Genomic DNA, 22,938 nt, shown 5'->3' on the forward strand with positions numbered 1-22,938 from the left:
AGTACATTCATAAAGTCATTGAGCGCTTCCGCATGTAGGATGTAAAGCCTATTGGATGTCCATTGCCTTCTTATGTGAAGGTATCACAGGCTGATTGTCCGCAGATAGATGAGCAGAGGGCCGAGATGACCAAGATTCCCTATGCATCCGCAGTGGGCAGTCTTATGTATGCCATGATAGCCACTCGTCCAGATATTGCCTTTGCAGTTGGTGTTGTGGAACGCTATATGGCTACACCTGGCAAGAAGCATTGGGATGCCGTGAAGGGTATCATGAGGTACATGAAGGGCACTGCAGATATGTGCATATGCTATGGCAGCCAGGATACAAGAGTTGTGGGGTACACTGACTCTGATTATGCAAGACATGCAGATAGTAGGAAGTCCACTTCCGGCTATGTATTCACATATGCTGGAGGTGCTGTTTCTTGGATGTCCAGGGTACAGAAATGCATGGCCCTTTCTACTACAGAGGCGGAGTATGCTGCAGCCCACTGAGGCTTTCAAGGAGGCCATTTGGTTGGGTCGTTTGGTTGTTGACCTTGGTATTGATGCTATCCCTACGCTGCATTCGGATTCTATGAGTGCTATTTAGTTAGCCAAGAATCTGGTCTTCCATGCGAAGACGAAACACATTGAGGTGAGGTATCACTTCATACGTGGGATCGTTGAGGACAAGTCTGTTGATCTTGTGAAGATCTCGACTGACCAGAATCCTGTAGATCTGCTCACGAAAAGCCTCTCTACAGAGCGCTTTGCCTTCCTCAGGAGGTTGATGGGCGTGGGATGAGATGACATCTTTCCTCATCCTGTTGTACATGTGTACATGTTGTACTATCTTTTTTCTTTTTCTTTTCACTCCTCACTAGGGCAGATTCGCCTTTAAGTGGGAGGTTGTTGGGGGTAAAGGTGCCTCTGCCTAGCCGCCTGTGTATTACTACACTGACAGTCACCACCATTGCACACTGCAGGTGGCGGGCGCCTGTCACTGTCACTTTATTCTTTATTCTTTTAGTGATAGTTTGAATAAAGGAAGGCCCGGTCACACATTGTGACTGTTGGAGTTCCCATTTCTAGTCTCTCCCTTTGTTGCTCTTGATCTCCCGCCATAGGTCTCGAGTCCAACCTTCGATCCATCGCTCCCTTTCAATGGAGCAATTAGAGAGAGAGAGAGAGAGAGAGAGAGAGAGAGAGAGAGAGAGAGAGAGAGAGAGAGAGGTGGGTCATGGTGTACCATTCTGGGGTGATCTCATGAATGTGCCCATGTTATGTGCTAGAGAGAGAGAATCGTTTACATGAGATAGAGCACTATTTGATCGATTGTGTTTAGAAAGAGAAAGAGGGAATATACACATAGAGAGAGAAATTGAGAATGAGAGACAATAGAGAGAGAAAGATAGGTACACAGAGTGAAGGTAGTGGTGGTGATCATGGAGGTGGTGAGGGTAGTGGTAGTGGTGGTGGTGGTGGAGGTAGTGGTGGGGCGGTGGTGGCAGAGATAGTGGTAGTGGTGGGTGGTAGCAGCGGTGTTGGTGGAGGTGGAAATATCTAGGGGTGGAATAAGTGGACTATGTGGAATAAGAAATGGAGGTTGCCCAGAAAAGCTCGCTCAAAAAGCCCACTTTTTGCCCTTCCCCAAAACCTCTTCACCTTGCTCGACATTCATAAGTAGACTATGAGCTTGTCTTTGTAGCCACCTTTTGAGAATCTTTTTATAGAGATATCTTTGAGCATGGAGAAGCTTACCTTTTTGAAGGGAACCACACTATCCACACCAATGAACTAGGGTCTACCCCTTTCTGTAAGGCACAAAGGTTGAAGGATTGTGCTGACATGTTTGCAACAACTTTGAGGTGCTTCAAACTTTCTTGAATATTATGTAAATTGTAAGAATCATTATTCAATTGATACTTATCTATATATTTTTATCCTAAGGGAATTTTGGTTTGCTACTTTTGGTAGAGGTGCCTATCCCTAGGTAGCTAAGTATATTTATTGCTAACCTAGCAACGATTTCCATAATGGAATTGATATTCAACCTCTGCTCTTTCAGATGATATTTAGTAATAAGGTCTTTTAAAGTGCTTGTTGTCTTCATGTTAGTTATGAGTTTTTGGGTTTTTTTCATCTCATCTATTTGTTTTTGGATTTCTTCAAATTAGTTCTAGGAGTGGCATGGTCTTCAGCCACCACTCTAGCTAGTGTATCATAGCTTTGATTTAAACATCTCTATCTATTCCCTTTGCTTTGCATTGGTCTTCATGTTACATTTCTAATTGTTGCCTTATGAAGAACTCTATTGGTTCTAGCTCATAAACAAGTCTAGTGGCAATAAATGGGGCTTCACTTCCCAACAAGTATCTTATTGTAGGGTCCATGTCTACTATAAATGTGGTTTGCAAGGTCTTCAATAAGGTTCTATAGTGAGGAGAGGTCAGAGTGGTCTAAGTCCTGTGTTGCAGTAGGGTTGTAAATTGTTCGGGTGACATTATCCTAAACTCACTCATTGATTGTATTGACGAATCTTATGTATGGATGGTCAAGTTATGCTTGATGTTCTTCTTGTTGATTAGTCTTTTTAGCTTTGATGCTTGCAGGTTTCCTATGCACTTGTAATTATAATATATAGTCACACATGCACTAGATATGCTAGTATGGCTTTTAGTCTCGATGGATCAATTATATATTTACAAGGCTTTTCTACTCTCAAGTCAATATGTCATTTAAGATTAATGATCTCTTTGTGGAAAATTCCCAGTAGCATTTCAAGGGTTGTTTGCTTCATGGCAAGCTCTCTTGGTTTTGAGACCTAAAAGGCTAGTCATAAGAAGGTGACAATAATCCCCCAATCGTGTAGGTGTGACTTGCATTATAGCTACTTTCGATGTTTGGATGTACGATCACTTAACCTTGAGGTAAAATTCAAGACCATTACCTTGAGTTTGGAATCTCTATTGTCTTGATGTTTGACACTCGTCTAAACTATTCTTTAAGTCGCTAGTGGTGCTATTAGCTTGCCTACATGCCATTGTGCCTTATCTATGGCATCATGTGGCTTTTCACGCCACTTATAAACCTATCCTTAAGCTAAAACTCTAGAATGTTGTAATACCAATAACTAGAATAATGGCTTAATGTCCTTTTAGTTTGACTTGGGGAAAAGTGACGACTTAATACACATGCTCTCAGCTCGCTACTTTTAGACGTTACCATACGAGCACATCAAAATCCCAAAAAATAGACAAAAGAGACATCAACAAGAAGATATGTAGAAAATAGAACAAATGTTGCAATTTAGCTACACTTGAGGAGTGCTACTTTGATTGCAATAGATTTTCTTGGCATTCACACTTTGCACTATGCAAAAAGGCTAAAGGATTGTGCCCACTTTTCTACAACAAGTTGGAGGTCATTAGCTTCAAACTTTCTATGTGAATTCTAAATGTCATTGTTCAATTGATACTCGTCCATATGTTCTTATACTTTAGGAAATTCAGTTTGCTCCTTTTGGTAAAGGTTCCTCTCCCTAGGCAACTAAGTATATTTGTTACTAATCAAGCAATAATTTCCACTATGGAATTGTTACTCAAGCTCTACCTTTAGATGAGATCAGTAATAGAGCCTTTTACAGTGTTTACTATCTTCACTTTAATTATGAGTTTTTTTAAGTGTTTGCTATCTTCACTTTACTTATGAGTTTTAATGTTTTTTCCAACTCGTCCTTTATTTTTTGGATTTCTTCTAGTTAGTTTTCAGAAGTGATTTGGTCTTTAACCACTGGTGCACAGATCGGACGCTGTATGAGTGCGTTGTGAGTGCCAGAAGGTCCCCAAGAACAAAAGAACTCTACTTTTGCACAAAGAACAAGGAAGAAAGCTTGCACGACATGAAGCAAGAGACTCATTGGGTACAATTTTCCCCCATGCCTTGTGTGAGCACTCCACAAAGCATGTATTTGATATATTATTCATCTCCAAGCTAAAAAAAATAGCCCGATTTACAATTAGCATGCTTTAGCTTTTGTGTTTGCTTTTGTCCCACTAAAGAATTAAAGCTATTGGGCGTCCAAGGAGTCGAGCGGTACCCAAATATAATGTCCAATACAAATATTTAAATCATGCGCCCATGCGCATACAAAAATAATAAATAAATATCAAGTGCTTCAATAAATAAGCGCATCAAAATATTGGCGCCATGCCTAAGATGCGCGCCCATCAAAAATGATAATAATTTGAATACACGCTATCCTCCAGTGCTTCCCAACGCTACCGTTGCCTACTCTACACATCAATTGAAGCATTCACAATTGTTAGAAAATAATAAAATTAAACTGACAAAAGTGAATACCTAGCAGTCTTCAGCTACAAAATAAATAAATTGTTTAGAACTCAATCCTAACCTTAATTTATTACGAGTGCGCACTCTAAGCTCATAAACGCCTATTAATTTAAATATGTATTTTGCGAAATCACCGGCTATGGAATCACCCACTTGCATATTAAATTAACAAGACACCCGAAAAGGACATGCGTCCCCATCAACTTTTCGCACAAGGAATCCACCTTGTGTATGAGCCTCGATAATAAATAAAATTTTATGGAGTCCATTACAAAACCTCACGGAATCCACCGTGGAATATGCCTCTTGGCATCATACCCCTGGGGTGAGATTGCAATTGTCCTCAATTGCTGTTAGCTCAATGTGGAGCCAACAGTGTGGGGTAAGCACTTAGATCTCGAGTGTGCATCTATTGGGCCTCTTCAACAGGATGATTTTTAAACTTAACCAAATATCTAGAATATCTACAGCCAGTTCTAGTGGTCATAAAGTTAGTATCTAGAATAGTTTCAGGTTCAAGGATTTCAGTTTCTTCTTCTAACAAAGGAGGGTTTTCATATACAGGGTGTACAGGTAATTGTCCTCTAAAAGGTCGTAATAAACTGATATGAAAAGTGTTGTGAATTTTCCAGTGTTGTGGTAATTCTAGTTTAAATGCATTATCATTGATTTTGTGAATGATCTTGAAAGGTCCATAAAATCTAGGGGCTAATTTTACAACAGGGTGTTTGTCAACACTTTGTAATCTTCACTTTTCAATTCGTAACCAAACATAATCATCAACTTTGAAACTCATAGCTTTTCTTTTCTTGTTGGCTTGTTTTGTGTATGATTACTGGGCTTTGGCAATCATATCTTTAACTTCATCAAAAATAGTAGCATGCATGTTAGCAATATCATCAGTAGTTTGAACTTTGTTTGACAATGATGTAACAGGTGTAGGCAATCTATATCCATAAATAATTTCAAATGGTGCTTTCTGTGTAGCTGTATGTGGTGTGTTATTGTATGCAAACTGAAGTAAATGTAAATGTGTATCCCATGTTTGTGGTTTTGAAATTGTGTATGCACACAAAAGATCTAATATGGTACTGTTAGTAGCTTCTATTTGGCCATTTGTTTCAGGATGAAATGCAGATGAAAAATCAATCTTTGTTCCTAAGTTAGCAAACAAAGTAATCTAAAAATTATTGCAGAATCTAGAATCACGATCAGAAATAATAACTTTTGGCAAACCATGACTAGTGAAAACAATTTTCAAGAACAATTGAGCAGCTTGAGATGCAGTTAATGTTTTCTTGCATGGAATGAAATATGCTTGTTTGCTAAACCTATCAACAATAGTCCAAATCATGTCATGATTAGCTTTAGTATTAGGTAAACCAATGATAAAATCCATTGAAATCTGTTCCCATGGTCATTTTAGAATTGGTAAAGGCATTAATAAACCATATTGTTTACCATGTTGTCTTTTAACTCTTTGACAAACTAAGCATTCAGATACAAAGTTAGATACATCAGTTTCCATGTGTGGCCAATAAAAATATTCAATTAGTGTACGTAAAGTACAAATGATTCCTCTATGACCTTGGTATAGGGAACAATGAATTTCATGCAAAACAAATGATCGAAATGGAATAGTCACACATAATCTTTTTTCATAAAACATAAATCCATTAGTGTAAGACAATGAATCAATAGGAATCCAATTATTTGCAACTAGTTTATTCCAATAAGCTTGAAAAGTAGGGTCTTGATCATAAGTTTCTTTCATAGGGAGAAGAGAGTCAAAAGATATCACATAAATATTATGAATAGTCGGTCTTCTACTTAAAGCATCGGCAATAACATTCTCTTTTCCGGGTTGATATTGTATGAGTGGATGAAAACTTTGAATAAAAGCAACCCATTTAATGTGTTGGTCAAATATTTATGGTTGACTAAGGAGATGTCTAATGCTTTGTTGGTCGGTTTTAATCATGAATTCAGATCCCATTAAATAATGTTTCCATTGACATAAAGCTTGTGCTACAGCTAGCAATTCCTTATCATAGGTAGAATACTTAAGTTCAGAGGGTTTAAGTTTGCAACTAGAGTAGGCTATGGGATGAGAATCTTGCATAAGGACTGCTCCTATTCTAGATCCACTAGCGTTAGTGACTACTAAGAAAAATGGTCTATTGAAGTTAGGTAATTGCAATATAGGAGCATGAGTTAAAGCATGTTTCAGTAAATCAAATGACTTTTGTTGATTGTCAGACCAATGATACACAATGCCTTTTTTTAATAGTTTTGTCAAAGGTAATGCAAGCAATGAAAAATTTCTCACAAATTTTTTGTAAAAGCTAGCAAGACCTAAGAAAGAACGTAATTCATGCACATTTTTGGGTATCGACCAATTCAAAATTACTTCTATCTTTTTAGGGTCAACTTTAATACCTTCAGATGAAACAATATGTCCTAGATATTCAATTTCTATTTGGAAAATTTCACTCTTTTTTGGATTGGCATATAATTGATTCTCTTTTAATAATTTAAAAACCAAAGATAAATGTTCATAATGCTCGTTCTCATTCTTAATGAAAACCAATATGTCATCAAAAAAAACAATGACACAATGCTGATGCTTCAAAAATATATGATTCATCATACGACTGAATGTGGTTGGTGCATTAGTTAAACCAAAAGGCATAACCAGGAATTCATAGTGTCCAAATTGTGTTCTAAATGCAGTTCTGAATATATTAGATGTGTCCAAACTTACTTGATGGTATCCAGAATTAAGATCTATCTTGCTGAATATTGCAGATCCTTGTAGCTTGTCCATGAGATCATCTACCTTAGGAATCGGATATCTTTTGAAATTGTTGTGGTCTCTCGTCCTCGAATTTTGTCTTCAGTGTCATGGGCCAAGGAAATTGCATCTTCGAGAGTCGTTGGCTTGAACATGTTGACCTCTGCATAAAAATGTCCAAGTAAGCCAGACATAAACTTTTGTTTATGGGTTGCCTCAGGTACATCTTCAAGCATTCATAGTTGCAATAAAGTGTTCCCAAAACGCTCGGTATATTGTGAAATAGGCTCACGATCCCTTTGTTACAAAAGATCCCATTGTTTGATTGCTTTTTCATGGAATTGGGGTGGAAGGAAATTCTGCAAAATTTTCTTTTGGAAAGTCTCCCAAGTAGTAGGACAATCAATGCTTTTGCGGAAAACAGTCCACCATAGGGATGCTCGGTCAACTAGATGATTAGTGACATGCTTAATTTTGTCTTTCTCAGAGCATGCTATTCTTCATGGAAATAATCATCAAATTGACTGATAAAAGCAAGTACAGTCTTTCCATCACGTGACCCATTGAAAGTATAAATTTTGAAATTTCTTTTACTTATCTTTGTTTCTTTTCAAATAGATTGCGCTTCAAGTGTTGCATCGATCGTACATCGTATAAGATCTTTAGATTGCGGTCCATCTTGGTCGGCGGTAGATCGTTGCAGATTGGCCAATTGAGCTTGCAAGGTTTGTCGTGCTCTTCGTTCCTCTTGAAGCTGCATCATAATCAAATCTAGTTTTTGCTCCATCGTTGGTTCGGGTAGGTCACCTTCAGCCATAAAATCTTCCATGGTTTGATCGGACATCCTGCAAAATTCCAAAAGACCTCCCACACTCGAAATCTCGTTAGCGGGATGAGCGTAGCTCAAAGTCGGGTTTTACAAGGCTTATTTCTTTTTTTTTATAATATGGATTTTTGTAGTATTTCTCCTTTGCGGATGCAGAATTTGATATCATGGTCATCTTCCCAAAAATAATCTTACATGTATATTGCGTGTTGCAAACTGTTCATTGGAATCTGGTTCTGTCAATCCACATGTGTGAACAGGGGCTTCCAGAGAGTTATAAAACCAGTTCAGGTGTACTTTCGTGTGAATGCAGGCTATGGAAGAGATTAAGGATTGAATTTTAAGCCTTAGTAAGACTTAAGAGAGACTTAAGCTTTAATTAATAAAGCTTTAACTAATCGTTTTGTCAACAACCAGGACGGCGGCAGCTTTTCGTGGACGACAGTAGCATCAAGTACATTCTCACGCAGCAAGTCGTCAAATTTCCAATAGCTTAAGCTTTGTGAAGCTTAAAGCTATTACTAATGAAGATTTTGCTTACTGTATCTCTTTTAAAAAAAAACGTCTTGTTGGAGAAGCTTCCCGCGTGGTCTTCCACCTATACAGAAGCCAGTCCTGCGCAATCTGAGTGTGTAGCACAGGGTTCTTGACTGCCAGGAACATGCTGGTATTGACCGATTGCCACGAGACTAACTATAGAGCTCGATCGTTCCAGGAGCTCCGCCTTCGCACGAGATGGTAAGCGATTGGAAGCTCTCAATCTCAGCTTTGCTCTAATACCATTGGTGCACAGATCGGATGCTGTATGCGCCCGTAGTGAGCGCGGGAAGGTCCCCAAGAACAAAAGAAATCTACTTTTGCACAAAGAACGAGGAAGAGAGCTTGCACAACATGAAGCAAGAGACTAATTGGGTACAATTTCCCCCCATGCCTTGTGTGAGTGCTCCACAAAGCATGTATTTGATATATTATTCATCTCCAAGCTATTAAAAAAAAGCCCAATTTACAATTAGCACGCTTTAGCTTTTGTGTTTGCTTTTGTCCCACTAAAGAATTAAAGCTATTAGGCGCCCAAGGAGTCGGGTGGTACCCAAATACAATGTCCAATACAAATATTTAAATCGTGTGCCCATGCGCATACAAAAATAATAAATAAATGACAAGCGCGTCAAAATATTGGCGCCATGCCTAAGATGCGCATCCATAAAAAATGATAATAATTTGAATACATGCTATCCTCCAGTGCTTCCCAATGCCACCGCTGCCTACTCTACACATCAACTGAAGCATTCACAATTGTTAGAAAATAATAAAATTAAACCGACAAAAGTGAATACCTAGCAGTCTTCAGCTACAAAATAAATAAATTGGTTAGAACTCAATCCTAACCTTAATTTATTACGAGTGCACACTCTAAACTCATAAACGTCTATTAATTTAAATATGTATTTTGCGAAATCACCCGCTATGGAATCACCCACTTGCACATTAAATTAACAAGACGCCTGAAAAGGACAGGCGTCCCATCAACTTTTCGCACAAGGAATCCACCTTGTGTATGAACCCTGGTAATAAATAAAATTTTACGGAATCCACCGCAAAACCTCATGGAATCCACCATGGAATATGCCTCCTGGCATCATCCACCACTCTAGCTAGTGTATCGTAGCTTTGATTTAAATATCCCTAGTTGTTCCCTTAGTTTTGCATTGGTCTTCTAGTGTTGAGTTTTTGATTGCTACTCATGAGGAACTCTATTGGTTTCATCTCAAAAACAAGTATAATGCCACTAAATGGGGCTTCACTTCCCTCCAAGTATCTTATCGTAGGATCCATATGCACTGTAAATGTGGTTCACAAGGTCTTCAATGAGGTTATCTAGTGAGGAGATGTTAGGGTGGTCTAAGTCATGTGTTGTAGGTTTGTGAATTGTTCATGTGACTTTCTCCTAAATTCACTCGTTGATTGTATAGCTAATTCTTTTATATAGATGGTCAGCATATGCTCGATGTTCTTTGGGTTGATTGCCCATTTTAGCTTTGATGCTTGAAGGTTTCCTATGCACTTGCAACTATGATGTGCAATCACTTATGCACTAGATATGCTAGTATGGCTCTTAGTCTCAATATGTAAATGTTTTATATCTCCATAGCTTTTCAACACAAGGCAACATGTTATTCAAGGTTAATGTTTCTGGTAAATTTCCAATAACATTCAAGGGTTGTTTGCTTGACACCAAGCTCTCTTAATAATGTTCTATGGCACATATACAAGTAGGATGTGTGAATTTTGGTTGAGATTGGCCTTCCTTTCCAAGAAAATCTTGATCCACTTAAGTCCCAAGTTTTACCCTTGAGAGCGGTCTTTGAGTTGGCACGTTCTTATTTTCAAGCCCTCGAAGCACGTTTCAAGTAGTAGTTCACACTTGAGTTGAACCCAGTATGCCAATGCATTGGTTGACGGGAAATTTATTCAAAGCGAGTCTAATAAAGTTTTACCTCTTGTTAATATACTTTTACCTCAAGGTTGTGTTTGAATCATTTTCTATTTGGGTTGAAGCTTCATGGAGGGTTATTGAGATTAATTACTAGTTTTAACACACGTAGGTACTTAAGTCTGAGGCAAGTTTGGCTAGCTTGAGAATAGCAATATCCCCTAAGGTGAAAACTCTAAGTAGGTGTGTAGGGGTTAAGGTCCTTAACACTTTCCTCAATTACAAGATGACCTATGGATTGAACCCAACGTACCAAAAAGGGATGGGTTGGAATATGCATTGAACTCAAGATGTTTAAGTCTGCTCTTATGTGAGTGATCCTTGTGTGCAAAATATCAAACCATGCAACCTCCACTTCAATGACACTGGAATTGCATGTGCAAGCTAGCCTTTGGAGTGATAGTGAGAGTCTATGCTTTATGTTAGAGTTCCAACAAAATCCTCTTATAACAACTTGACCATTTTGTCCAATATGGTCCTAAGGATGTTGCTTTTAGGTTTTTTGAGATAGTCAAGCATTTAGTGTATGTGGGATTGTTGGGGTAAAAGGCCCTTGGGCCTGCCCGTGTACACTGTGATTGCCCATTCTTTATTCATATATAATATGATAGTGCAATAAGGCTGTCAGTTCAGTTGGATAGCACCTACATTGTGTATGCTCTTCTCTCCCGCATCTTCCTCTTCTCCTTATCCAATGCCATTGAATCCCCTTCAACTGGTATCAGAGCTTTGGATAAGAGCTTGATCGTGGAGCTTGGCCCGGCTTTACTTCAGCCCGGATTGAAGACCTAGATCTTGGAGCTTCAATGCCAGCCATGGCTTCTTCCCCTGAGGTAAGATTTCATCTTCTGCCTCTCCCCGATCCTCATAGGCTCTTTGCAGGTGTTCCTTGGCTTCATTGGGCACCTTGAATGCCCCATTTGCCCCCTTATCCTCAGCATAACCAGCATATTCCACAGTAGTAACTCACGTTTTTTTTGCACCTGTTTCAAAATCTAGCTCAAAAATACCATTTTTTCTCATATCTCAGGCATCCGGAACCCGATTTAGGCAAGGTAAGAGTCTAACTTGGGGTTTTGGCATGCTCTGACGCAAATGGTAATGTCAAATCTACCAAATTCTAATCACATAATTTATTGTAACAGATCTGAGTTGATTTACAACAAGAAAATGTCATGCTCTTAGCTTATGTGATGCTCCCGAGGCTTGGTATTTGATGCCCAAATGCTTTGGGGATGTTTTCCCGATGTTTTGAGATGCTTTGGGACTTGGTTAACATTGCAAGAGTCTCCCTTCCGATGACTATGGTTCAAAGCCCTTAGGGTACATGAGGAGTCTTAGGTGCACCTTTTGTTATTTAGAACAAAAGCTGGACAATGCGCAATGCTTCGATCATACAGAATGTGCAAAACATAAAACACTATCAAGTCACTAAAACATGTAGAAATCCAAGTAGAATTGAGTAGTGTGGCCTTCACAGATATAGACACCGCTATTACGCGGGCAGAGGGAGTGGAAGCACGATTACAAACTACCTACTCCTCTCGAATGAATGTTAATGGGGGTTTAGTACCTAGTGGCAATCCACCATTGATGAATGGAAGTCTAGGGATGCCTATGACTAACCCTAATGGGAGAGGGAGTATGGTTCAGAATGTACCTTTATTGCCAGCTCCTCCCAGTGTGACTATGCCCATGGCAAGTCAGTTGGCTCCACCAAATGTTGGAGTCCAAGGTTCAAATCCTAACGTTGTTCCTGTGGGTCAACAGCCAATGCCAAATCAGATTGTCAGGCCAATGGAACGATGGGTTGATGATCGAGGCTACAAGTCGAGTGCATCTTGAATGTGTCATGCAAGTAGAGCCAATTTTAGAAGCTATGTAGTGTTTTTACCAGGCACTTGATATACTATTAGTGTATTTACCCTTATGTATGATGACTTCAAAAGTACAATATCCTTTCTTGAATTTTAAGATCTTGCAAAATTTCGATGAAGCTTGGAGTACATGCTACACTTTGTGCAAAATAAGACTAGTGCTAAACAAATTTGATCTTGCATTTCTCTTCTCTAGGCACATTGTAAAGGATCTTATCAATGGTTGTTTATAAAACATCCCAACCTTGAGCAATGCCTTGTATATTATCAATGCAGATCTATCAAAAGTAGAAGACATAATAATAGCACATATTAGATAGAGAGTGATCTTCTAAAACTTGAATAGAAAAGACTTTTCATAGAATCAAATGGAACTTCATAAGGCATGTTATACTATTAAAGATATATTTCTCCAACAAGCTTGCTAGATTGGCCACTTTACTAGATAAACACACCAATCATCATATCCTCCCCCCCCCCCCCCCCCCCCCCTTTCCTTTTCTCAACATTGGGAGAGATGGCTAACTTTAGTGTCATTGGGTAATCGAATACAAGAGTAAACTACTAGTTTGTTATCATTTCATCGACAAGTATTCAATGGTGTTGAACACAACAAATGTGGCATCATCATAACATTGATGTGAAGTTCTGAGTTTTGAGTGTAATGAAAGCACACATAGAACATATACATAAAAGAACCAAAGAGTGCTTATGCTAAACATGTGTCCTAAGCTTGCAAGTAACAAAGATAATCACCCTCATAGGTAACCTTCATGAGTTCGTGGGAGGGTGGAATATCTAAGATTGGAAGCATGGACCATTGATACGGCAACATACATTGCACTACTTATAGCTAGTTCACATCATTACAACATTATGTGTATGAACTTTACTCAAAACATGAACTATTTTGTCTCACAACCAAGTACCCATTAAAGGGGCACCTCACCTCCAAATACTAATCAAGAGAGTGCCCAAGAGCTACATTAACATTGCTCCCAAGCACATATAGTTTAGCTCACAAGTTGATGAACAATGGAGCTTGGTTGCATTAGGACCCTCCTCCTATTGTAAATCCCCACAATTTTTGGAGGACTAGAATTTTTTGTGATTCTAATGTTAGATTGAGCATTCTACTCACTAACACTGTGAACATAGCAACCCAATCCTAATACTAATATATTAGGATTGGGTAGAGATTTGATTGAGTAGGGAAGAAATTTGAAAGAAAATAGGGAAAAGAATACACATTCAGTGTCACTCCCTTTGTTTTTGATTTGCAAATCATGGAAATGGATGCATTGTCAAAGAACAAGACATGGGATCTAGTTGAGTTGCCTTATGGCAAGAAGGCAATTGGCTGCAAGTGGATATACAAAGCCAAGTGCAAATCTGATGGCTTATTGGAGAGATACAAAGCAAGGTTGTTTGTAAAGGGTTATGCTGCACAAACATAATATGAGAAGACATTTAGTCCATTAGCTAAGATGACTATATCAAGATTGGTTATAGCATTAACTTCTATATATGGTTGGAAATTCTACCAAATGGATGTCAAAAATGCTTTCTTGAATGGTACACTAGAAGAGAAAGTATACATGGATCAACTAAAAGGATATGTACCTCCAAAATATATGCATTACGTGTGCAAGTCGAGGAAGGCATCATATAGATTAAAGCAAGCACCTAGAGCTTGGTGCAAGAGGATCAGCAAGTTCTTATATAGCATGGGATTTCATCAAAGCATGGTTGATTGTTCAATTTACATCAAAGTTACACATTGATGATGTTTGAAGCATCAAAAATCTACTTGTTAGTCTATCTTTGATGTTAAAATAGGTGCCTCTAAATAAAAATAGGTTTTTTCCTTTGAGGTTGATGCATAACACTTGCTCCTTGATGCTTAAAGGCTTTAGTTATTGTAGCTTGGGTGTAATGCTCAAGGGTCATTCCTCTCATATTTGGGTACTTGTGAGGCTCAAAAACCTTATGGTACTAATCCATAAGTTGACATTGGATCAAACCTTCCCTTATATTGAGAGGTTTTTGCCACCCAAGACTTTGATTGACAAGTAGCCCTAAATGGAAAAAGTACTAGAGAGATAAATTGTGCACTTCCACACATACTTTCAAGGTAGATACTAGATTTTTTAACCTTAAGGTTTCTAATCCATGTTGTTAATAAGATCTTTTACTCCAAACTCTCACTTAATTCAAAATTGGGGTCATCCTTGAAGGGGATGCAATGGCAGTGGAGAAGGAGAAGAGGAAGATGCGGGAGAGAAGAGCACACACAATGTAGGTGCTGTCCAACTGAATTGACAGCCTTATTGCACTATCATATTGTATATGAATAAAGAATGGGCAGTCACAGTGTACATGGGTAGGCCCAAGGGCCTTTTACCCCAACAACCTCCCACTAAAAGGCCAATGTGGCTGGGGAGTGAAAACAAAGAAAAGAAAACAAAAGACAAGGTGAGGAATCGTGACATCTCACCCAACGCCCAATCAAAAAGCGAGTTGTGCAAGAACTATCAGGAACCTCTATAGAAGAAGATTCAATCATCCCCGAGTCCATGACATCCAAGAGATAAGCGATCCCGCAGCTTCATACAATGGAGCAATCCAAGAATGCTTCTCATGAAGCAAGCACAACTCATGAGTGAACAGCTATAAAGCATCAGAATCGTGCATAGCATCACCGTAGTGCATACAAGATAGCGGAGAGCAGTCAAACTCTTCAGAGTCAATCAGTGAAAGAGAGCTAACATCCCGGTACACTCGTCCAATAGAGTCTCAAGGCTACATGTGGCATCAGCGAAGCGGAAGACTGACATATGGCTAGTTGTTCAGCCTGCAAAACTACAAGAAAACGACTCTCATGAGCCTGCAAGGGGTCTAGCAACTAACCACCAACATCCTGACCCTGACTGCTATGCATAGCTATGTCATCTGGGCCAATAAGTGCCTCGTTTTCAGCATAAACAACTTGCTGTAATGGCACTATAGCTGATGTAAAATTAGACATAAAGTGTACTGAACGCTCATCAAGAGGCCTAAGAGGTGTCTATGTCTCATAGAAGATAGCATGACGGCTGCGTATGACCTACTGGGCATCCAAATCCCATAATTTGTAGGACTTAAAGTCACCATCTCCATAACCAAGGAGGATACATCTACGTGACATAGCTCATGTGGCATATGTATAGATACCTAGCAACCAAACATCCTTAAGTAATCATAGGAGGGCTACATGCCACTCCATGCCTCATGGGGTGTAATACGATCCAAGGTCAAGCATGGCATCCTGTTAACCAAATAGACTGCCATCATAAGGGCCTCAGCCCAAAAGCCATAAGACAACCCAGCTATGGTAAGCATAGAAGCAACCTTTGATTGTAAGGTCAGGCACATGCCATGAGCAATCCCATAATATTGTGGGCAAAAGAAATCAATGCCATACTGTTGACAAGTGGTTCGAAAGCGGGGCATGACTCTCATAATCCATCTGCAAGCACCTAGGCCTACTACCAGCAGAATCCATAAACCTGTCAAGCATAACTGCAACATCCTCAATTTGCACCAAGGGAAAAGCCCAAACACAGTGGGTAGCATGATCAATAAAGGTCACAAAGTACGATGCTCCACCAAGTGACTGGGAAGTCATAGGTCCATATACTGCACAATGGACAAGATCTAGAGGAGCATTCCTCGTATGATTGCCATAAGCCAAGGGGGCTCTGCAAAGACCAAGAGTACAATCAGGGTAAGCATCAAGATTCGTAAGTGACATAGGAGGCAATAATGAGTCTGAATGAGACAAGATCTCCATCTCTCTGTCGTGCATATGGCATAGGCGATAATGCCATAGCAATGCATGTGGTATCCGGATAACTGCAACCATAGAATCTCCCACATGAGAGACATGCACTGGGTAATGAGAACTAACTCTAGAACCTTTGGCCAAAACCAAGCAACCACGACAAATCTTCCATGACCTATCCTGAAGAGAAACAGAGGAACCTGCATCATGTAGCTGACTGACAGAAATCAAGCTCTTACTGAGCATGGGAACCTACTCATAAAGACAACTATCAGTAGAAGCACAAATGGTAGAAGCATGCTGCTGCAAGTACTCTTCCATCCTCACTGGAGAGGGAAGCACAAAAGCATCAACTAGAGATGCATAAGCTCCCACATGAAAAAGACTTGTAGCTAAGTGCATGACATAACCAACCACAATAGTGTAAAGGCCAAGACATCTGTCAAAAGAGCATATGGTATTTAGCCATGAAATTAGTCCATAACCATAATGGCAAACATGACTTTGCAGTACATCAAACCACATAGTAGCATCCAAGTCAATGCAAGACCAGTAAGTGGCATAAGATCCTGCAATGGTCAAGCTCCAGGAGAAACCCAAGTATTTGTACAACAACATCCAAATAAGTGGCTTTGTAAAGTACATGGAAATAAACAAAGTGCATAGCTGGGTAAGTATCAAGAGCAATTGCTCTCTGACCTGTATGGGTAAAAGCAACCCAACTAGCATAGAAGCTAGGCAACACAAAAGCAACAAAGCCATAACTGCTAAACGCAAGCACTGTTAAGAAGTCTAGTGATCAAGGAGTAACCCACAAAGAACCAAGCATCAATGAGCAATGAAATCTCAATAACCAACTACCAAGACAATAAAGCAAGCACTGCTCAAACATGTATCTGCATCCAAGTAAATTCAAGATCCATAATCGGGGCTTTAAGGGCCAAATAGCATCCAAGCTGCATAAGTGATAAGCCAACCAAATGCAAATTGCTCCACAAAATTCTCAAATGCAAGTTGATTCAAGCCCAAACATCTACCATATTATAGCCGAACCCAAAAGCATCCACATCAGACATAAGTCCCATAACGGGTAGCACCGGGCATAAACCTTGTCAAGTGAAATGCCAGTTGCAAAGAAAATGACAGTGAACCAAGAATTGAGCTCTACTCTTTGTTGAAGAAGCATTTGGGAGCATAAACATCAAAGTGACATCATCCAAATACATCAACATATCATCCCGAGTAGTTGAGAGCACCCGTAGACCATAGGCATAACCAAACTGGAGGTAAAATAACCTGTCACAACCAAGGTAGCATAAATCCCAACCAAGAACAAAGTGTCCGCATCAAATCAAAATCAAAGCTCAATAGCTCTCAAATAGCATATTCGAGCATAAACCATGATGACCAAGCATCAATACATCCAACAGGACACCCAAATGTCAACAAAGAGCATTATGTATAAGCCGTCCCTGATAAAACCTTGCTGCCCAAACAATGTACAGCAGTAAATCCCAAGACCATCATCCAATGAGGCCTCCTCTTGGAGTTGTTAGGGCTTTCAAAACCATCATCCAATGAAGGGAGACAATGGAGGTGTTAAGGCTCCTTTGGCCTTCTAGCCTGGGCGAAGAGGCTTCCCTTTATATATATATATATATACATATATATATATATATATATATATATACGTTACAAGTCTTACATTTGCCGGGGAAACGCAGGTTGGTTGATAGATAGGAAAGAACGACAATGGAGTCCCGTCTCTCCGCCTATCTGGACGATCATCATCATCAGCAGCGCAGGGGAGAAGGCCCCCGCAATCAGACCCGAGGAGGAGCAGGAGCAGGGGCAGTAGGAGCAGGCAGTATGGCTAGAAGTTTCCTCTCCCCTCATTACACCCCGCAGCAGCAGCAGCTCCTGCTTCAGCCGCCCTCCCAGCATTACCACCCCCCCACCCTCCCCCACCGCACCCCGGTCCCCGCCCCCCTCGATCGCACCCCTGCTCCCACCCCCCTCGACCACGGCATCGACTACGCTTCCATCCTTGCTTACCGCCAGCGCGTCAATGGCGGCTCGGGTGCCCTCACAAGTCATCATCATCCCCCCCACCATCAGCTTGCCAGAAGCTTGGATGCAGAGGCCTGGAGCCAGCGGCCCCACTCGCATGGCAGCACCCTCCACTCGCCACCCGATCACCACAGAATTGCCCTCGATGATGATGCTCGGTTCCGACAGGCTGTCGTTGTCAGAGAGTTTAGGGACAGCAGAGAGGAACCACGAAGGAGTGACTCATTTCTGTCCGAATTGGACATTAGTAGAAGATCTGCCGTTCTATCTGCAAAATTGTTCCTCGACGAAGAAAGATCTCGCGTTAGCGACATGCAAAGGAGTGGGTTCTACGAAAACGATTCGTCCACAGCAGACATTACACGGGGCTATTTTGCTGAAAGAGAAGTAGCAGACCACCAGTTTCTTAGAAACCCACAGCGAATCACTGATCGTGGGCTTCGCAAGCGGAATAGAGATGAGGAGACAGACATGGAGCGAGGTAGGGTCTCAAGGCATAAGAGATTCCATGATCCTGGCCTGGCAGTACTACCCAGGACCCCAGATGCTTCAGGAGGTCCTCCACTTCTGCGGAGAGTTCTTACAGCTGCAAGCAGGTTCAATGACATTGATGATCGAGAAGATGGTCAAGTGTTCACTACCAGCAAAAGATCTAGACCTAGCACTCCTCCTACAAAGTCCAGTAAAAAGCAGCAGTCTTTACAACATGTCACGCCACAGGCAAAAACAATACAACCAGAATGGAGGGCTTTCCCTCCAAACTCTCCATCCTTGTCTAGAAGAGTAGCTGCAACTGATGAAAGATCAGCTTCTGCCAAAGGATCAGGATTTCCTCTAAAGTATGGAACAAAGTCCGTGTTTGTTGAATCTTACTATAAAGAGAGAGGTGTCACAAACAGGCCTACAAGTATTCCTGGCCGGGAACTTGCCCAACTGTTTGCCGACAGGAGCGAGGATGTGGATCAAAGCTTAAATAGGCATGATCATCTGAACCTATCCAGTAAGTGGTCCAAGAAACTTGGGGTAGAACCAAGTGGTACTCCTAGTAAGGACAAAAACAATTCTGACAAAAAAGATCAGAAGGAGCAGAAGCAGTCAAAGTTGACCGATCGTTCATTCAGTGTGGTTGAAGCCAAACCACGCAAAAGTATGAAGCCAAGGTTTGCAAGAGTGAATGGCAGTGATGCAAAAGTTTGTGGAACTGCATCCAAGTCCAAAAAGAGTGACAGGGCTGTAGCTCGTGGGCTTCATTCTGAAGAGAGGTATTCTAAAAAAGGTAGCAGTCCTTGTGATGTCCAGCAAGATGACCGTTCTTTACGCCCTGAGGATGGAGTACTGCACAGTTCAAAGGATGCCGCAGCAGTGAGACATTTCCAAAGCATTTCAATCAAACAGCAGGAGGTTGAGCATGCTGACATGCAAGCAGAGGTTGCCACAAATTTGAAAAGTGGTTCAAAGGAATTGCAACCTTCAGAAGTGCAGGCCCAAAACTTGACTATTGGTTCAAAGAACAGGACAGAAACATCTCTCACATCAAGGGGTCTTTCTGCCACTCAAGATGCGAGTGTTTTTAACCAACAATCTCCTGATCTTTCAGAGACTGCTAGGGCACCTTTTCAACTGCATGAACAGAGTCCTGTGCAACTTAGCTTTTTATCGAGCACTCTGGGCAGGACAAGTAGCAATGCCGCCACCTTTCTCTTACCAAGCAGTGGTAATACCGAAAGTGATCCTGCTGGTGTGGAAATGCAACAGTTGGAAATTTCAACATCCAGTGGGCTTGGTCAAATGCCTCTGCTTCAGGGGGGTGTCCTGGAGAAAAACGAGCATTTGGGAAGTGCATTGTCACCTATTATCTCTGGGGCTGGTAGCCCTAATCATGATGCTGAGAAGCATACGGTACCCATGGTGCCAAATACTGGTGAGTTTTTGAGGTCAGGTCGTTCACAACCTTGTTTTGAAGAGATAAATGTAGCGTCATCAACTGAAATGGAATGTCACTCTCTACTACATGTTGCAAGTGAACATGGCTTTATGAGTGACATTCCAGATAATTCACGCAGCATTATAGTTTCCTCTTTACCAAACTTGTACTCGGTTGAGGACTCAAAGCAAGAAGGACCACAACCTTCAATGAGTGATAAAGGTAGTATTCATCTAATCAATACAGCCTTTCGTGACTGGGCTGGTTTTGTGGAACCGGTTCCATTGAACTTGTCAAAAGGGGCAGCTGCAGAGAAAGAAGTGCGACTGTTTGGTAAATCACTGACAGCTTCCGTGGCAGAAAGCAGGCAAGAGAACTCAGTTACAGCTGTTGTGGAAGCTGGGAAGGCTGATTCCAAGGTAGTTTCAGCACCTGAATTGCCAAATGAGCAGCGGGCTTCATTGGTAGAAGCCAAGGCACCTCCTGATAGGACATCTGAGGCAGTAGTGTCTAAGCAGGGGGTTTCACCAGTAGAAACTGAGGCACCTCCTGATAGGACATCTGGAGTGGTAGTCTCTCCACACATTGGCTGTTTTGAAAATCAAGGGACTTTCGAAGAAGCCAGTCTAGGAACTGATAAGGCTGGCACAGTAGCAACTTCAACACCATCTGAACATCAGGGCACTTTGCCAAAGACATGCGCAACAGAAAATAAGGTGTTGCCAGCCATTACTGCGGGGGGCGGAACTCGTGTTGCACAAGTTGTTGAAAGAGGGATGAAAACAGAGCCTTTTCCCTTGATTGCTCAGGATCGCCAGGCTAACCACATGCCCTCTAAACAGCCGCTGGCAGGAACTCATCAGCCACGTGGAAGAGTGCGTGCAGGTGCTCATACATGGCGTAGGCCTGGTGGTAATACACAAAGTGCCCCAGTCATGCAACCTGTGTCCAGGGTACCTGCTACAAGTCAGGCCTCTCAATTTTTTGGAAACCAGAAGGGCTCTGAGCTGGCTTCTTATGTGAGGAAAGGAAACAGTCTAGTGAGGGCTTCCATGTCACCTGCGGCACGTGGCATAAATTCCTTAGTGCCTGGAAAGGAAGCAGCTGGGAAAGTTTTGTCTCCTGTTCCGAGGTTAACCAGAATTTACCCATTTCAGAATACCATAAAAAGTACCAGGGCAGCTTTCAAACAGGTTTTCTCAACCAAAAAGTTGTCCTCAAATGAGGATACTGCACAAACGTCAAGTTTTGAACATACACCAGCTGCTCCTCATGCTTTAGACAGTTCCACAGCACAGGATACCTCAGGTGCTGTGATTCATCCACCAGTGGTGAAGTCAACTAAGCCATTGCCTCCTGAAAATTTGTCAGTTCCAGGGACTACAGGAGCTGATGAGCCAACCCAGGCAGGATCTTACACTGTAGACAGCCTTGAAGGCTCCAAAGAACACCGGACCTCGTTAACCAGCGGTGCTATAAAGAATACTGAAGCTTCTTTGCCTATTTATGTAAAAAGCAAAGCTAACCAGCTTATTGCATCTTTACCGCCTGCATCTCTTGGATCAGGGAAGAGCCTTCAACCTGGTGTTTCACAGTCTGTTGCTGCTATGCGAGATCTTTATTACAAAAAGAAGGAGAATCAATTGGTGAGAAATGTTACAGAGATGACAGATACAAGTAGTAGCCCTTTAAAGAGCTCACAAGGAGCTACACTTGAAGTCACTAGAGGACAAGCAGAAGCAACAACTTCAAGAAAGGGTATTTCTATTATTCCATGAGGAGTTCTATAATGATCTGTATGTTGTTTTAAATATTCTTTTATTCATGGCTTGGAACGGGCAATTTCAGTTTCTTCTCATAAGTTTTATCCTGTTTATGCATACTGTTTTGCTTTTCTAAATGACAGCAGAGACTATTTTGCAGAAGTGATTATCCCTCTTCTAAGTTTAATGGAGTACCACTGTTCACATAGGGAGTCTAATATTGTGTATGCATGTTCTCATTCTCAGTCTTCTAAAATGACAGTACTTAGTTGGGTGAGAATTTGGAAACGAACACAATATACCAGCACTTGGTTGGACTTTGGTGGATAAGTTTAGGGAATTTGAGTATGAGAGGCTTGCTCTTGGCGTGACTTCTCAAAGGGAAACCATGATTCTAAGTTTTAATTCCGTGCATACTTCTTACAGCGCTTTCTGAGCATGCTGCCATCCACCTTGTCACAGGTATGATACTGGCTGACATGCAATGAAAGCATGGCTACTTCAGATCCCAGCTGATGATTGCTGGGTTAAATGGTGGTGAAAAAAACTGATTTTGTCAACAATGTCTTTTTCTTTCCCTTTTCATTTTTCTTTCAAAGCATCCCTCTATGCACCTGTTACCATCCACTTCTGCTTTTGGGGCTCTAAAGCAATCACATTCTTCATTAGTTTTGCTTAAATGTCTACATGTGGATCCCTAGTAGGTGTAGCCTAAGGGAAATGCTGACAGTGTTGATGTGGCATGGATGGGTCCATGGCTGGTGTAGGCAGGACTGTTGTCACATTCCCACCAGCTTAGGGAGTACTAGAGGTGTAGCTTATTCTTGACTACTCGAGCAGTCTGAGGTTGATGAAAAGTTAATTTCAGACCATTGTGGAAACTCGAGTTTGAATCTAGGTCTAGCTGAGTCACCTGAGAGTGAGTTTCAAACTGCCTCAAAAGTGTGAGTAGGTCTAGCTCACTAGCATGGGGCAAAAAACTGGCTTACTGTGAGACTGATGTAGCTCACTTAATGCCAAACAGTTTGTT

General features: G+C 41.0%; 1 protein-coding gene across 2 annotated transcripts in view; it reads left to right on the forward strand.

The window, feature by feature from the left end:
* The first annotated feature begins 17,869 nt into the window (after positions 1 to 17,869).
* The window catches only part of LOC148025054 (uncharacterized), a 58,725-nt gene continuing 53,656 nt past the window's right edge, over positions 17,870 to 22,938 (forward strand). For both annotated transcript variants that reach the window (XM_087694749.1, XM_087694750.1), the window contains exon 1: positions 17,870 to 21,903. In XM_087694749.1, coding sequence (XP_087550875.1) covers positions 17,904 to 21,903 — 4,000 coding nt within the window. In that variant the 5' untranslated portion in view covers positions 17,870 to 17,903. The remainder of the gene's footprint in view (positions 21,904 to 22,938) is intronic.

The sequence above is a fragment of the Lygodium microphyllum genome, chromosome 15 (assembly GCF_053477565.2).
Source record: "Lygodium microphyllum isolate KBCC chromosome 15, Lygodium_microphyllum_v1.1.10, whole genome shotgun sequence".
Taxonomy (NCBI): Eukaryota; Viridiplantae; Streptophyta; class Polypodiopsida; order Schizaeales; family Lygodiaceae; genus Lygodium; species Lygodium microphyllum.